Source organism: Prenolepis imparis, unplaced genomic scaffold (genome assembly GCF_030444845.1).
Source record: "Prenolepis imparis isolate NDT839.2.m4 unplaced genomic scaffold, iyPreImpa1.0 SCAF_6, whole genome shotgun sequence".
In the NCBI taxonomy this organism is placed as follows: domain Eukaryota; kingdom Metazoa; phylum Arthropoda; class Insecta; order Hymenoptera; family Formicidae; genus Prenolepis; species Prenolepis imparis.
In genome coordinates, this window is record NW_028141164.1 from 1,011,364 (window position 1) to 1,030,201 (window position 18,838).

The 18,838-nt window shown below is 34.7% G+C and overlaps 2 protein-coding genes across 6 annotated transcripts in view; one reads left to right on the top strand and one right to left on the bottom strand.

Annotated features, from left to right (window-relative positions):
• The window catches only part of LOC145937087 (opioid-binding protein/cell adhesion molecule homolog), a 301,044-nt gene that overhangs the window by 192,724 nt on the left and 89,482 nt on the right, over positions 1 to 18,838 (top strand). The window lies entirely within an intron of this gene.
• Positions 1 to 18,838, bottom strand: part of LOC145937085 (neurotrimin) — a 280,339-nt gene that overhangs the window by 40,529 nt on the left and 220,972 nt on the right. For all 4 annotated transcript variants that reach the window (XM_083039935.1, XM_083039937.1, XM_083039936.1 and 1 more), the window contains one exon: positions 3,602 to 3,699. In XM_083039935.1, coding sequence (XP_082896061.1) covers positions 3,602 to 3,699 — 98 coding nt within the window. The remainder of the gene's footprint in view (positions 1 to 3,601; positions 3,700 to 18,838) is intronic.

Below are 18,838 nucleotides of genomic sequence, written 5' to 3' on the forward strand. Positions count from 1 at the left end.
TTTGTAGTTGAGCGGTTAAAACAAACAACTATAAACGATTCTAAAGAAGACTGCGCAAGCGGATTTGAAAAATCTTAAAAATTGACAAAGTTAGCTCTTGGACAAATAAACAATTGTTTATAACTTTTGAACCGCTCAACTACAAACAAAAGGAAAATCACTACAAACAACTACAAACGATTTTAAAAAGACTGCGCAAGCGGATTTGAAAAATCTTAAAAATTGACAAAGTTAGCTCTTGGACGAATGAACAATTGTTTATAACTTTTGAACCGCTCAACTACAAACGAAAGGAAAATCACTACAAGCAACTACAAACGATTCTAAAAGAGATTGCGCAAGCGGATTTGCGATATCTCAATGTCGGGTGCGAGTCATTTTGAAAACTTTTTTTATTTATTAATTGATAAAACTACAAACGAAATTATTGTTACTACAAACAACTACAAACGAAATGCTATCATATTTTCCGTTTTAAAAAATTAATTTTTAAAAAGTCGGGTGTGCTAGGTTCACATAGCTCGTCGTGTGCGAATAATATTTTATTACTTTATCAATAGAATTTATTATTTAAATATTTGTAAATAAAATTTTTAAAAAATTGTTGTAAGAAATGATAACATTATTAATCCTATTATCGCGATATTTGTCGAAATTATTCGAACGAGGAATAAAAGCGTGCAGGGATAAAAAGAGTTTAGACGCGTTACTATTGTCGTTTATATCGGACGGATAATCACTGAAATCGGCTGACCAGTGCTACTTTCTATCCCTGATTAATCGCCAGACTCGGAAAAAATCACTTTCTCATTATTATTGCATATGTACATTATATTGCATATTATATGCGCGTATAATATGACTCATTCGAGCGAGATTTGTTAAATAATTTTGTCGAAACGCTCATATATACGTGATGTTATATAATATAAAACTTTCTGTTTTAATTTTCCCCCGATTTCAAACATCAAACGGTAAGAGTTTTATACGTCGTGTGAGCTATGTGCACCCGACTTTTTAAAAATTAATTTTTATAACGGAAAATGATAGCATTTCGTTTGTAGTTGTTTGTAGTAACAATAATTTCGTTTGTAGTTTTATCAATTAATAAATAAAAAAAATGTTTTAATGACTCGCACCCGACATTGAGATATCGCAAATCCGCTTGCGCACTCTTCTTTAGAATTGTTTGTAGTTGTTTGTAGTGATTTTCCTTTCGTTTGTAGTTGAGCGGTTCCAAAGTTATAAACAATTGTTTATTCGTCCAAAAGGTAAATTTGTTAATTTTAAAGATATCGCAAATCCGCTTGCGCAGTCTTCTTTAGAATCGTTTGTAGTTGTTTGTAGTGATTTTCCTTTCGTTTGTAGTTTAGCGGTTCAAAAGTTATAAACAATTGTTTATAACTTTTGAACCGCTAAACGTAAATTTGTTAATTTTAAAGATATTGCAAATCCGCTTGCGCAGTCTTCTTTAGAATCGTTTGTAGTTGTTTTCCTTTCGTTTAGCGGTTCAAAAGTTATAAACAATTGTTAAACTACAAATGAAAGGAAAATCACTACAAACAACTACAAACGATTCTAAAGAAGACTGCGTAAGCGGATTTGCGATATCTCAATGTCGGCTGCGAGTCATTTAAAAAATTTTTTTTATTTATTAATTGATTAAACTACAAACGAAATTATTGTTACTACAAACAACTACAAATAAAATGCTATTATTTTCCGTTTAAAAAAATTAATTTTTAAAAAGTCGGGTGCTAGGCTCACATAGCTTTATAAAACGATAGGATGAATAAATTATAACATTACCGCCTTCGTTAATTGCGGAACAATCACGCATAATTACAGCGAATTTCCTTCCGACAATCTTGAAGCTCTCTCGCCGGTGGTAGCGTCTCGCTTGAGCGGACTCCTTTAATTTCCGAATAATATATTTTGAGATTAAAACGCTATTCCGAGCGCGTTATAGTGTTAGGTAAGCTGCGAAGGAAACGCGAGAACGCGATATGAACGCTTTTCGTCCTTTGCAAGCCGTAATTGCATAATATCCTGGCTTAACCTGACTTAAGTTAAGCCTCTGTTCTAAGTCTGTCAAACAGATCGTTATTCAAATATTTTCAAGCCATACACGATTATTCAAATATTCATCAGTTTTTTGCTCTTTTTTTCTTTCTTTCTCTCTCTCATCTTTCGTGTACAAAGAATATCTCATAAAATCAGTCCCGCCTTGTCTCACAATAAGAGAATGTACCGAAGAGTAATATTAAAACCTTCAGTTAAAAATAAATCGCGCGCAGCCGTACAATTAATTGGTTTATATATTTATATAATATACACACATAGAAGGTGTAGCATATTTCGCCAGCGTTTAATATCGTGTTCATATCACCTCGCAGAACGCAATACTCTCGCCACACTGGCTGCAGAGGTTTTCCAAAACTGCGCCGCTGGATCGCGAAATATGTGATCCACCGCCGGGAATTCGTAGTGCCTTGAGAATGTGAACATCGCAGGAATTCGGCGAATGTTTTTCACGTAATGGTGAAACTTGCATTATTTGATGTTCCCCAAAAATTCTAAGTAAGAACGGAATTCTGGCAATATACTTTCAAGAAAGACGAAACTTTAACGAAAAAGTAACACGCGCGGGGAATGTATAAAATACTAGGATAAGTATATGTATATCTCTCAAAATGCACACCAAGTTATCGGGATCTCGTCGCCACGCCTCTCTCGCTTAAGAATTCCTCGGCCAATTTGAACCTCCTTTTTAAGAGAGAGAGAGAGAAGTTTTATTATTACTATTTGGTGCCAAGCAGTTACGTATTTCACGCGTGGAAACATTCCGAGACATTTCGAGATATATGGAATAAAATAGAATAATAGAAAAATATTACAAAAAAATCTATCGAATAATAAAAACTTGAAAACTTGCTCGATCTGCATCAGTTTACGACATGCAATCTTTTTCTATTTAAAACGATATATAATCGCATACGATATATCAGAGATATATATGACATCATATCGCGAGCAGGATAAATTTTGATCGCGCGATGAATCAAGTTAAATTCATCAGACTTTGCGAACTCACGGGTGAACGGGTATTTGCCACCATCGTGAAGTCCATTCGTGCAGATTCACGTTTCTGCAGCGTGCCGAGGAATACATTCGCGGCAATGAAGTCCGCAACGGCGGGCTATGCCCGTTGTAACTGGCAGTTAAATGAAAAACTTTGTTTATCAGCGCGTATAACGATTTACCTTTTTTTTTTGTCTCGATGAACTTTGCACTCTGGATTTTCATCCTGCGAGTTAGAGAGTTCTTTTCCCTATCCATTTTCCCTGATTTTCGACGGCGCGCGCTATCGATTTTTTTCCAAGCTTTTCCCTTTAATTGGATATGCAAATTATTCCTGATACGCGTCTTTTCGAATTCGTACATACAAATAGTATGTCGTATTGATATGTCACGCAACGTTTTTACGTCGAGAAATATATTCTCGACATCATTTGCACGCGAGCTCCACTTTTTTAAGCAAACCGGTAGCGGAATCGGCACCGTTGCAAAATTAAAAGGTGTCGTGTGCTTGGCAGCTTACCTTGTACGTAGAAAGGTTCGCCACGACGCAATAGAGGATGGCTTCTCTTCCCACTGGGATCGTCACGTTTGTTATTGGCGCGCTGAAGCTCGGTCCCTCTGAAACAGGGAGACGTTAAATGCTAAGTGACCCATTTAACAACATTTCGTTATATCGTCTGATCACGCTTCGAGGCTATTAAATTGTACGTGTAACGTGTAACGTGCAAAGATGGCGCAAGATTATCGTGATCAGTAACGTTATTGCTTCGTATAACTGCGCGACTATACCTGCGACACTAGCGTGATGATATCAAAGAACATAATAAATTTCGTACAATTAAACTTAAATTACCGTTTTATTGAATTAGCTCTCGAATGAAATAGAACACTCATGCTTCTGGCGCGACGAAAAAAGAAAAAACGGGATGTCGGATCCTGGTAATTCAGCGAAAAGGATTAGCAACGTTAAATTCAGTTCGCTCGGCGCGATATCAAAGAACATAACGAATTTCATATGTAATTAACCTTAAATTAACGCTTTATTAACTTAATTGCCAAATGAGATAGAATACGCATGAGTCTTTGGCGGGACGGAGATGCGGAGAGCTCTGGCACTGTCAGAAAAGAGCCCGACGATAATATTGAAACGGAACACATCTCTCCCGAAAAATCTCAATACAGGGAAACGACGCGTGACGTGTCGCACGTACCTTCTTAAGTAACTCATTTCCGACGTTTCGCTGTATCGGCACGTTGCTGAGAATTTACTGACGCGAAACAGTCTCGTTTTGCGCGACACATACGATATACATGGCAGACTGCAATGTCGGCACGTGCGCCGAAATATGTCTCCGTATCCATCCCGAGATGTTCATGTTCCCCGACAGCGCGCCACTTCTCGCGGGGAAGTTCTGAATATCATTACGCTCTGGCGTTTTCGTTGCCGGGAACATATACTTGTCCTGTGACGCGTCGCATCTCTCCGTTGCATCTCTCTCTCCATAAAGGGTTTCTCCTTTTCGAGGGTGAAGACAGGGATTATTTAAAGCTATTTATATACATATATATACGGACGCGTCGCGTAGGTGAGATAAGCGCAACCTTGTATAAAAAAATATAATCGCTGTCGCTTTCACAACGCGCGAAAATTCTGGTGTAAATATAACTCTCCGTTTGGCCGGTTCGTATTAAACGGTGAAAATCAATCAGAATCATCGAATCGGATCGGTCCGCGATGCTTTAATTCCCAGCACAAATATTGCCACGCTATGTACGCGCGTACAGGCGTGGAGGTATCGCGGAAGAAGATAGGAGAACGAGCTCGAGGAACACGGTGTGCGCCAATAGATAAGCACCGATCCAAATTACACGTCGGGATAGAGCTGTTCCCAGGCTGAGCGGATCATGGATTATTGACTTCATCGCGATTACCTCGCGGTCGTTGACACAATTGGTAGATCGATACACTTCTATGTTTGGCACGGAGCCGCGAAACCGGACAATTTTAACCTATCTTACCGACACGCAAACTATCCTGCAACGCGCTAAAGAAAACTCCAAAATTACTTTTCAATTAGCATCGTGGATGACATTGTTGATGAAATATTATGAAAGAAATAATTTCCCAAAACAATCTATTCGAATATAATTCGAGACTTTTTATAAAAGAAATATATGACAATTCGTCCATTATTTTTGCACACTTTCCAACTTAATATGTGAAGAAACAAATAAAAATATAATATATATAATATAATATAATGTAATGTGTAAAATAGAATAAAATATAATTTAATATAATAGAAATAATATAAAAAATATAATAGAAAATTATGATATAATATACAATTAATATATAATATTGAAAATAAAAGAACACACTTAAAAATGATAGTAAAGAAGTCAAGCTTGCGATAGTTACATTGATAAAAAAACAGAAAGTACGGCAACTTTTCTTCCGTTCGCTAACATGCAATCTCTGCCGAAGCAACCCGATGCACCTGCGATTCATCGTTGTGGACTCAGGGAAATTGAATTCAGCAAGGAAAGCTAACCCGAGTCGGTCGAGCGTTCGTAGAGACACATGTACCATCAAGAGCAGACAGTGAGAATGAAATTGTCCGGCGGACCATATCGTCCCTCCTGAATCACTCGGAACGGTAATTACACATCGGTAAATATTCTGTTAATGGCAGTCAAGCGAACGAGAATACGGTAATCGGAATACGTACATATATATACATTTCTGCTCTACACCTTCGGCTTTGTTCAACATTAAATCGCGCGTGTCAGTCTCCGATTGCGCTATTTAAAAATCCCAACAAAATATTTCATTGTCATAATCATTTATAAAACTCCTTTATATTTGTCGTAAAATACGAATGAAGCCCGAAGAGTACAATGCATCAAATTAATCAAACGCTTAATTTGATTTTATTCAACGCGAAGTTGCGTATTAACGCGAGATCGTACGACTCTGTCACTTCTACAAAGGACTGAATAGAGAAAATTGATTCGAAACAGGAGTCGCGCGACCTCCGCCAATAATTAATCAGGGACTGGTGAGAAATAGAATTATTGTGTCGCGGCGACACAATAAATGATGCACACACAATCACCGCACTTGGACCTCTCGTCGCTCGCACCGTCACTTCGACACTCGTTCGACCGACCGACGCATTGTTTTATTTCCGAACGAGATGCGACGAGTTTGCTCGATTCCCTGCCTCTCGTCGTTCGGTTAACGCTTTTCTCCGCCAGATACGGGCCAAAAACGACGCGCCAATTTGTCGAATCGCGTCGGGGGACGGAGAAAAAAACGAATCTTTCTGAACTACTTTCGAATACGCGCATTATTCCGCGGTCCGTGTGATTCATTCGAAATCGCTTTAATCCCCATCCTGCCCGCTGCTTTTCACTTAATTGCTTTCTCGACGTTATTCGCAAAAGTTATTGCGTTAACTCCTCGCGTTGAACAAGGAGAGCCGATGAAGCGAAATAATCACGGGGACGCGGAAAGAACGCAGGGGTTGATGAGTTTTTAGACGAGTTGAAACCAATTCTCTGCATCCAAACGTAGTGTTACAATGTTTACAATGTTTTTCCGTCAGCCTCATATATCGACTCGACCGCAACTCGTTGATGCGTGCGTTCACGGATTTACAGTGATGTCCGTCGTGTCCGTGGAATTGAAAAAGAAAATCATACGTCGTACAAACGTCACGATGTGTACGCGATTTAATATACCAACGAGATAAAAATTGCAGCTAAAAAGAGACGAGCCGGTTAGATATTTCTGAGAGAATGATTGAGAAATTTATTTTCCTCGCGAGAGAAAGAGGGTAGATGCCGTTTCATAGCGATAAAGCCGCACGCGCGTGGCTTACGAGATAAAGCGAATGTGAATTTCACGCATCCATATTCGTCCGAGTTTTCGTAAAATCGCTACAAACCGTTGAAATAGCCAGTTTGAAAAATATTTCCTTTTAAAACGGTCAACATTTGCCAACGCAGGGGAGCGAAACGACCATTTTTATTTATGAGTAAGAAAAAAAGAGAAGATAAAAAGAAATATATATAGAATGCGATATCCGAATAGGCCAATGAAGCTTCACTGCTATTCCACTCTACTCGGTTTCTCGTATTACTTTAGCCGTTGAATTTAATTAATTGGAATAACATTGTTCGCGGCGTGAAAAAATATACGATGTAAACCGAAACGCAAAGCGAGAGAGAACGTAAAAAATACCCCTCTAAATATTTCACGAGTGTTACGCATACCAGAGTTTATAATAGCGCAATCATGCACGATAAACATGGGGTTGCGCGAATCAACGTAAAAATTGCAAAAATATTTACATTATTATTTTTTTTGTTTTATTGAAATGTGTAATAAGCTAGCATAGGACCTTACGTTATTTAATAATTAAGCACATCGAATAGCGAGCATCAAATCAATGCAATAAATAGTATTGTCTCATGTTCAATATATCGAGTAACGAAAATGCCTGATTTCTTATCTGAAATGTTGAATAATCTCGATAGAAACGCGATAATTGAACAGCCTAAAGCTGGCAAAAGCTAACACGAGGAAGATATATTGGAGGATGGTCCAAAGATCACTCCAAACGCATACGCCGTTATGGACAAACAAAGGGAGACTAAGATAACAAGTGCAACGTGTATGTGCGCATCATCCCTCATCCGCGCATACCTGAGAGTATAAACAAATTTTAATGAATCAACGCGGTAGCTTCAAGTATATATAATAATCTCTCTCGCCTCACACACACACACACACACACACACACACACACACACACACACACACACACACACACACACACAAGTATGCATAATAATGTAACAAATTCATAAGGAAGACTGTTACAGCAGTGCGTTCTTTATGGAATGAATAAAATTTCTTGAAAATTATTCGAAAATATATGTGTAATTGGCTATATTTTCCTTTTTTTATAAGACCATTTTCTCTCTCGAGATAAAAATAAAATCATTTATCTTATTGGAAATATATTATAAATCCGTAAACACTTTTAGTTCAGAATAATCATCATTGATTATGACATTATATGATTATACATATATAACTACTTTATAAGATTTGCGATTTGTGCAAATTTAATAATAGATTGCATTATTTTGAATATAGGTCAACAGACTTTTAGGTATAATTTGATATGTCATCTTATAGCATCCGATAACGTTAATGTTATTTCATTTTCCTCTTGCTGCATCTCGAGCAGGATATATTCGATAAAAATATGTTTAATATTAGAGTAATAGAAGTAAATTTGTCGTGAAAATTATATTAATATCAGTAATAGTTAATAATAACAACAGAATGTGTTACAATAATGCCTTGCAATGATATCGTTAAATTTGATAAAGATCTTGTCATCGCGATAATGATTTTAATCGTATATGCTAATGTTTCTAATTAAGAGATTCATTTCGAGAGTCCATATTAATAATTGTAATAAAGGGTTCGGATCAAGAATCAGAGATAACAAGTGTAACCCTGGAAGTAATGAAATGTACACATTATGGCATATTATCAACCGAGCATACAAACTGACAGTAATTTGCGGATATAAATTGCATATAACTTGAAGAGATGCAACGCGATATATTATTCCCGCTGATGATTCTGCGACAATTTTGCGCACGAATTCGAATAAATGTTTAAGACAAAAATGTTTTCCTTTGATGAAATAACGGATGCTTTCATATCTGTCATTTTTAGACACTTTTAATTATGTCAGCTCGCCAGCGCATCTCAATGGGTGTTATAGCTGTAATAAAAATACGACGCGCGCTCACTCCAAAATTGTTGCGTACAAAAAGTTTGTTTTAATTAATTTGCCTTGGACGTCGCATATAAAAATATAGCGCACAGCACCTTTTGTAGCTGCACTCTCTGGCACACAACTGATGTAAAATATGGGACCAGCATGTACCCAATTTACGTTTCATAAAAATATCACCCGTCGTGCTTTGTATCTGATCTCTACTTTTAAGAGTATCATAAAATTCAACTTCCGTGAGACAATTATTCACAGAACTTTTTTTTACGACGAGTACTTAACATATTTTCTAATAAATAGAGTCATCTTGTTGTGTATTACTATTAAGATTATAATATGGAGATAAAGAGAAAGAGAGAGAAAAAGAGAAAGAAACGAGAGATAAAAAGAAGAAAGTAGTAAACTGCTAAACTGCATATTTTAAAATATATCAACGTACACAGGTGTCAAATCTTTTTCAGTAAATATATCTTTTGATAGATCCAAAAATCTTAAGAAGTTTAGTTTTACGAAACATGTTACGTCAATCCTATTAAGCTGTCTTAAAGTTTTTACATCCCCGGTGTAATTTCATATTGATAAGCTGCATTTAATTCCTTAGTAGCCCTTTTTTTACAACGTTTTAAGGACATTTATTCCATTAACTTTCTTTTTTCGAATAATTAATCCTTCCTCCTGTGTGGATCATTAAAAACGAGTTGAGTTTGCTTTAAAAATAATCCTTAAATATAATCAAAAGTATTTCTTCATAAATCAACTTGCTGCTAATGAGCCACTTGAGGGTGAGATGTCGGAATTTCCGAATCGTGGAGAAAGGACAGAAATGCGATGTGAGAACTTTCAGAATAAGAGCGTTGCTATACGAACATACTTCACCGATCGAGTCGGAGTAAAGCTTAATTAGACGAATAAATCAAATCAAATTTATATGCTAAATTGTACATTAATTAAAGTGCTATTAAATATGAACGATAATCAATCAAAGTATTTAATATCATTATTCTAGAAGAATAATGTATTTTCATGTCAAAAGAAGGAAAATGAGAAAAGTTGACGTATTAACGTAAAAATTTAATATTTCCATCTCAATTTCTACCACATCGCGCACGATTGAAGGTATAAAAGTAGAACAGAAAATTTTGAAATATTAATTTTGTATATAACATTATAAAATTGTTATCGTGTGTCATTAAATTCGATTTTGTGTACATATACCATCGAAATATATTCGTATATATATATTTCATTGATTATCTTCAATCATGCGAGTATAATCTGACTACAAAGGAGTCAAATTTCGCAACGCTTCCCACTAGTTACATGCATATCGAGCATGCTACGCTTTGCATATCTTGATTTGACAGGTATCCGAATTAATCGACACCTGGCTAGGCGATGTCCATAGTTATCCGACAACTATCAATCCACCAAACACATAGTACGCTATACTGCTATCCGTAAACTGTATCGTGGCTAACGATGGTAGAATTTAATGTTCTCTCGAGTTTAACTAATTGTAAGATACATGAGAGAGAGAGAGAGAGAGAGAGAGAGAGAGAGAGAGAGAGAAAGGAAAAAAAATTCCGTAATATTATTCATATTTATAAAATGCATATCACTGTTGTTTTTTGAAATTTACAGAATGTATGTTTGTTCAACATTTACAAGCAGATGGATAGCAATATTCCTTGTACAACAGCGAATACATCATGTGTAGAAAAAATCAATTCGCGTATGAGAACATTGGGCGAATGCAATATTGAGCGAGCAACTACTTACATTATATCTACACAGTTTATAATACACCTCGCGCAGATTACAACTCTAATATCCCATTATTCTCGTTCACCTCAGAAATACGCGCATCACGTGGCTTTCTAAGCATTATAGGTATAGCTGGCTCGCAATATTCGACTGTGTGTGTCATTTCAGAACTTGCCGAATGTGGAATATACGTGCCGGCTAATGACACTCCCTCGTGTGTACCAGTCGAAGTGGATTATTCGAAGTGGCTCGTTAAACTGTATTCTATTCCGTTTTAAGTAGAATCACGACCCCCTTTGAGTGTTACCGGTAAATACCGCATAAACCATTTCTGCTAATATGTTTTGGGATGAAACGTGTTGTGGGAGCCATTCACTCGGCCTGCATGTTCACTTAATTAATTAGCTTTTACGCTCCATTGTGTGTATCATGTTATGCGGAAATCTCGGTTATCTCTATATTGCTGTGCACCGCGTATACATATATATCTGAATATATTTTGCATTTACATAACTCTTCAACCGTAACTTACAATTGTTTAGATAGAATTAATTTCGATATTCCGTTAAATCTAACGTATGAAATATGCTCTTGTTATAGCAAAACTCGTTAATAAAAATGACCCCGTTGAATATATGCCAAACGTAACATTTAATTTACAATAATTAACTAATATATTTACATCGTACTATTAACATACATTGTATTTATTTCGTGATGCACTAACGAGCGGAATGATTGGGATTTAAATAAAACATTCTCCATGGTGTGTGTGTGTGTGTGTGTGTGTGTGTGTGTGTGTGTACTGTCGATTAAAACAGATACGAATAATCAGTTTAATTTTAACTCCATAGTACTTTCTTTTTTCCACAAGTTGTAATTAAATGCGCACATCTATGTTGATTGTTAATACCTTTTCAGTAGCTAGCGGAAACTTGACCGTTTAATGAAAAATTCCGTTACATTGCAATATCATGTGATCTCTCAACGATGTTTCGTATCTGAGGATGCTCCTTTAAATTATCGAGCGAGTCTTAATGACGTTAAACGCCACTCGTAAGAATTTCGAGAAAGAAAATTCGTTTGACTACCTAATGCAATCTGTTGCTGATCCCATTGAAGATTTGAATACGCACCGACAATTTTCGTACCGCGTATGTCGTAAGATTACCTTAAAAAGAGGATTTTGTATAGCTCTTTCCAGTTCGAGAGATAAAAAATGTTTAAGATAGATTAGATCAGAAAATAGCTTAAAGATTCAATGTTTCTTGAAACTGCAACTCGTTCTGTTGCAAAATCAAATAAATACATTTTATTAAGTCAATGTCAAAAATTTTCTTCTTATTTTCAATTAATTCTGATATATTAAACTTAAAAGCAAATAAAATACGATTATTTATCAAAACATTTAATTATAAGAAATATAATTAATTATATAATAAAAGAAGCATATTGTAAGCAATATCGATTCAAAAAATGTTCGAAAAGATATTTTCAGTTGACAATTAACAATTTATTCGTACGCGGCTGCAAATGTCCTGGGTATTAACATGCGTGTAAATTAGGACAGCATGTTGTATCGATAGCAGCCGCTATCGTACAACAATCCTCTAATTTGGTAATTGATTTATCATACATTATTTGTGATATAAAACTAACAAACTCGTGAATTACCGGCGTTAATTAAAGCAAACATATAGTATAGGCACAGCTTTTATTCGGTCTAACCGAATATTTACTATTAACGCCGATCTCGAACTCGCTTTAATCGAATTCTCTGTAATCATGTAAACCTCAATCAAATATCGAAAAAGTATTATCACACGCAGGTTGATAAAACACGTATATAACTTCTACAGAATTATTTACAAATTACATAAATTACAGATTTGACATATTAATGTATGCATCATACAAGCGTTTTTTATGCCTATATAAATTAATATTATTTATGATTATAATTGCGTAAATGATAAATAACTCACATAAAATACACATTGCAAAATTCTTCGTGGCTACAATATGTTGTCGTCAACATGACTGAAATCTCGATTTTGTAGTTTCTAAATATTGCGACAGATTTATGATTATATTGGTTTACGTCACGATTTATGTTACAAATAGCGATAAACTGTGGATTTAAAAAATATATTAAAAATGAAATAATCTCTATAAATTTTCGGGGCGAGAGAAACAAAATTCTATAACTTTTAAAATGTTTCATCAGCAAGAAAAGAGAGCTATGCTATATAAAATTGCACACTTCGATTTATATAGCCAAAAGATTCTTGTAAAAATTTATTTTGATAAATATAATATTACCAAGTTATCCAAGTTTTCATCGATATACTGAATCATTAGTTTTGAAGAAATCTCAAAAGAATTACTATATTAGCAAGAAACGAACACAGAAACTTTATCCTAATAAAACGTTCTCGGATTTATCGGCTCTGTGTAAAATTATGACAGGAATAACAATCACAATAGTTCATTTACATATCAAGCCAAGTTGGAAATTTCATTTGATCATGCTCTAATTTAATTTCCGAGGAAAACGACCTTTACAATAGCGAAATTAATCCATACTTATCTTGATATTCATCGAGGCAAATTTTAAGATGCCATACTTTGTCACTTTAGACTATTATTGTAGATTGTGAACGAAAGATAAAGCTAAATTGAAAATATTAAATAATAATGCTATCAGGCACAATTTACTTTGAGTTTTATTTGGGGTAACATGTATTCGTGGTCTTCTAAAACATGATAAATATGCTATTTCCGCCGAATTAATTTTCATAATTGAAAATTTTCAAGATATTTTATATAGCCTCGAATATAAATATAAATCAGTTAATAAATAATTTTCATTCATTATACATTAAATTTACAATAATCTGGATAAAAATATTTCTAAACTTATACAATTTTATGGGAGAGCTCAAAACGTGAAAAAAACTTATATTGTACTGCTGATGTATTACAGATTAGTCACCGAATTAATGCCATACACATATTTTTCACCGAAACAGTACAGTGACTTATTGTCCAAAAATAAAACGATGACGCAGATATCAATTCTATTTCCGAATAAGTCGTTATTGAAGAAACTTTTCAATTTTTGTCGATCTTCAGCACGACGAAACACATTACACATGATCGTGTTCGCCCATCTACTATATCTTTCTATCATCACAAAGTTCGTCAGATCAACTTTGAATGAAATTCATCTTGCCAATTCGATCTTGTATTACATTAAGCGAACCGAAACTTTAGTTATGATAAGCATTTACTTCTCGGCAAAATATTCTCCGTTAATATCTCACATTAGTGATCTTTTAATAGAGTCTGACCTGAATATGCATTCTATAATATCTATTATATTTTTTGCTGCAAGAGCGAAAACAGTGTCTCTTTTGTATAATTTATCAGATTATAACGTTCTTAGCTCATTTTGAAGTATCGACTATATATGTAACGTTACTTTAGCTCGGCAATTTATCATATTTTACCGATATACATACATCCATGTTGTACACATATGGCTATTGCAGACTGTATCAGTTTTGATCAGTTTATCTTTTGTTAGTGTATACACAGTATATGTACGTATAATACATGTAGTATAATGATATCCAGTAAAGCATAGCTTTACGTCGAAACGCTTGAAAATAACACTAGCCAGATAATTTTGCTATCCTGTTTTCAATGCAAATATAATATGTAATCCGCCCATTGCAAAACGAATTGGATGGATAATCCATTCATTCGATACGTGAATCCGTGTACAGGATAGCACAGAGCGTGATGGATTTACGCGATCCTATAACAAAACAAACGTGCTAATCCGACTAATCGATGATCCGCCGTTTTCCGCTTTTGGAATAACAGACATTTTCCGCGTATCGAATAAATCCGCATTCACCCGGAAGCACGTAATACAAGCCGACCGCGTGATATTAAAAATTATGTGAAATATCTGATATTAAGCTACGTGAGGTGGCATTAATCGTAAATTATTTTGCAAATACGCAGACACGGATGTAATTAGGCATGCTATTTTCCGTTAGCTCTCGGCCTCCACTGATTCTGTATTTTAATTATTTCTCGAGTGGCATTATATGCTTTATCAAACTTGTACATCACAAATTACACAATATGCCTTCCACATGTAATAATTCAAGCGATTCACATGAATATAATTTTGTAACGTCGCGTCGTCTGTTTTTTTTTTTCTGGTATATTATAACTTGTAGCAATATAATATTTTAGCAATAATATTTAACAATTTTTATGAAAAAAATTGTAGAAAAAAATTATATAAAAAATTATATACATGTTATATCTGTGCAACACTGTAATCTAATATATTGATACACACACATTTTGCAAAATGCAATGTAGATTTAAATAACATATCTTGAAATTAATAAATTATACATCTTGAAATATTCAAAACTAAATGTATATATTTTACTTTTCAATTTAATATTTATATAAAATAATAAAAAGTATTTATATTTTTAAAAGAACATTTTTTAATAAATGGAACTAGCGATTTCATCTTCGAATCGTACACGCGAGAGAGAGAATGCATTTATGTATATCTATCAACAGATTACTTCGTAGTAACAAGATTGAGAAATTCTTTATCAAAGGAATACAATTTTGCCATCCTTACGTCTCACTGAATTCACTTTCTAACTGAGTAAAAGAATCTTGATGTTCAATCAAGCGAATTCCCAGTCAAAGCGCTGCATTAAATACTTTGTGCATTATATTATTTCAATTTTTTTCTGTCATCGAAATAAAAAAAGCAGCGAAGTGTAATCAAAAGGTATAAGTTATAAAAATTGGCACTCTTTTAACTAAAAACTTTTACGTACAAATAAAGAAAAAAATGCAGAGTTAATGAGAAATGAGAATGAGAAATTCAATGAGCAATCTGTTAAATTTTTATTCTTCTGTCCCTACCCTCCTCTCTATACCAACTATATAAAATTTATATATGAAAATATAATCTACACAAACAGAGAGATGCAAGACGATCGTAAAATGAGTGACGTAGCGCTGAATTTAACCATAGATTCGTCGAGAAGCCAAAAAGTTACGTAGCGGATCGAACGTGAGCTTTTGCAGACGCAGTTTTCTTCTTCATTCTGGTAAGAAAGTGGTATTCATTGAGTATGTGCCGCTCGAGCGACGACGCGTCTTTCAACGGCCACTTTTCTTCTCGAACGCAGTCGAGAGATGGAAAGTACACAGTGTCTGCAGATCGATGAACCGGCCTCGTGCATGAGATGATCTATCTTGCTCGCGGCACTAAATTGCGTATGCGCAGTTTCATGCGAACCTGAGTATTTACTAGGGAATCCTTGAGGCACATGCGATTCCTCTTGCACTTTGATGCATTCAGAAGACGAAAATACATGTCTAAAGAATTCAACGAGCGCTGACTCGTAGTTTCGGATTTCGTTTGATCCGCCGCACTGAATTTACAAATATTTTTTGTTTTCTTTTTTTCGTTAATATCAGTACATATATATCAATGCAAAAAATATCTTGAGTAAAACTTCTCTCTGCTATTCCACGATACGTAAATTTCTTAATCAACTGACAAAATAACAGCACCTGAGGTGCAGACTTATTTCAGTCTTACCATATATACTATCAAATATTTTATCATATGGCTAAGTTAAATGGGAAGTAGTCGTGAAAGTAAGCTGTCTGAATTCGTAAACCGGACCTGACTTTACCACCGAAAACCACCACAGAGAAATCAACATGCTTTCCACCAACGGCCATTCCCGTATCCTGCCCTGGCTGATCTTGCTTCAGATCGCATTCTATATCCTCGAGATCGTCCTAGGAATGTTATTACCGGCCGTAATCCACAACGCGCGGAATATCAGACCGGGCCAACAGCCCTCTAAAGCCTCCTTTAACCATCGTCCTCAGGAGACCACTGTTACTCTTTTCCGGTTTCTCTATCCACTATTCGGTATCTAGAAAGCAAATACCGATGCATCGAGGCCACGCTGCAATTATATGCAATATTTCCTTATTTCTATTGGAAATATATATTTTTCCAGTTGTGGTTAATAATTTTATAAATATAATAATTTTTCTACAAGATCTTCTTCTCTTCAAAGAACGTTCATTCTTGAATTATCGTGTGATTTTTGCGAATTCGAAAATGTTTTGACGTTTTTATTAATGTATATTATTATTTTATCTATTTTCACGTATTTATTTAACGTTTTCGAATATACATTTGAGTTGTACCGATTGAATATTCACAGAGGCAAAGACGGATATGCAAGACGGAACGATATGGATTGTGAAACGGCGTGATGTAGGTACGGCCCTCGCGAGTGCCTTTACACTCGTGAGCAATAAATCTGCCTTTAGATTCCTGTCGAAACGCCAGACAAATTGTCGTGTGTCACTGCCTTACAGTAGCAAGCCACTTTTCCTTGCGTAACGCCCCTCTATTCTTGATGCTTCACCCTGTAAATCTTGCGCCAGACAGAACGAGAGGAGCTCGGGCTTATACTCGTAATGGCAGAATCATATGCGGGTCGGATTTTCAAAGGTACTACTACTAGCCTGTCTTTGACAAGAATTAATTAGAAATTATATCAATAAAAGAAAATTAATGAAAGATACTTTTTTCGCGAAAATGGAATATTCTCTTATATTATAAAGCGCTTTTAAATATTATCACCTTGTTGATAATCTCTGTAATGACAAATTATATTTATTGATAATAATGTACTTTTTTTAACTATAGTCGAAGGCGATTTCTTTGTACAAATTTAATTATTGTAATTTCCTACATAATTTTAATTGCTTAAACAAAATGTCTTAGCATACCAGTTTTGATTTATAAATTAGATTTAAAATACAAGACTCATTGTTTTTTAAAAAGGCATAATCACTGATTTTCACAAAAAATAGGCCCTAATATGTATATATGTAATTTTTTTTTAAATAAATGCGCGTGCGAAATATGGTACAAAACGTTGCTTTAAGCGCGATAAATTACTGGATGCACTTTTCAATCTGCGGAAGTGCAGCTCGATCCGGTCTACCTTCTTGATACAACCAAAGAGATAGACCAGAAGAAGGCTCAAAAGGACTAAAGAAAAATCTATATCTTGTGTCTCATGATAGTACTGTGTTCTTCTTCTAGACAATGTGAGCTATAATAAAAATGGTTTTATGTCGAGACTGGATCGCTCGGCTTTAAAGGCGGAAGAAAATTAATAGAAATATCTGATTGTATGTCTTCAACAAACGAGAAAGAAGATTAATTCGGAAAAATGATAACATTAAAGCTGTTCGATTTTCGAAGCAAAGGTTTAATCTATTACAATTTTCCCATAGACCATATTCTTTCATTTACTAAAGAGTTTCATTAGCGCAGCGTTAATTAATTTTTTCATGATTTTATTCGCTCGATATAATGTCAAATTTTTAAAATATCTTTTCAAGCTGTTTTCGATTTTCGAAACGAAAGTCTATTCTATAAATATGTACCTAAACATAAAATGATGGTATAAAGAATCTTAAAAACTTTATTAAGTATATTTTATATAAAAATATATAAAGAGATCATATATATTTATTAGAGATATGAGAAAATTATTACCTCTTGCCTATTTTGTAATTTATAAATTATTCTTTCCCTAACTCTCTTACTTAAAATGTTTCAATATTTTTAATGTTTGACGAAAATATTAAAACAAATGTCAATAATATTTCAAATTCAAATAGAGGACACTTTAAATAGACAAGAAGTAGATACTTCGCAGAATGGCAAAGTCCATAAAGGAAATTCAGGAATTCAAGAAAAATTCATTCGCATGGAACATCAAAGTCGAGGATGTAGAAAGTAGAAATCGACAAAAATGCATCGCCGTAGAATATCGGAATCGACGACCCAATCGGCCCTTTGAGTATCAAAATAGATTACGCGATATACCAATAGATCGGCATCCCTATGAGTATCGACTCGCGAAAAAGCTTCAAAGTGTAATAAATGTAATCGATACACGATCGGTTAGTTTCGTCAATGTAATTGCACCCTTTTTTCTTCTTCGTGGAGTTTATCAGAATGTATTGTACACAGTACTTTTTCTTTATTAACATTGTTCATTGCACAT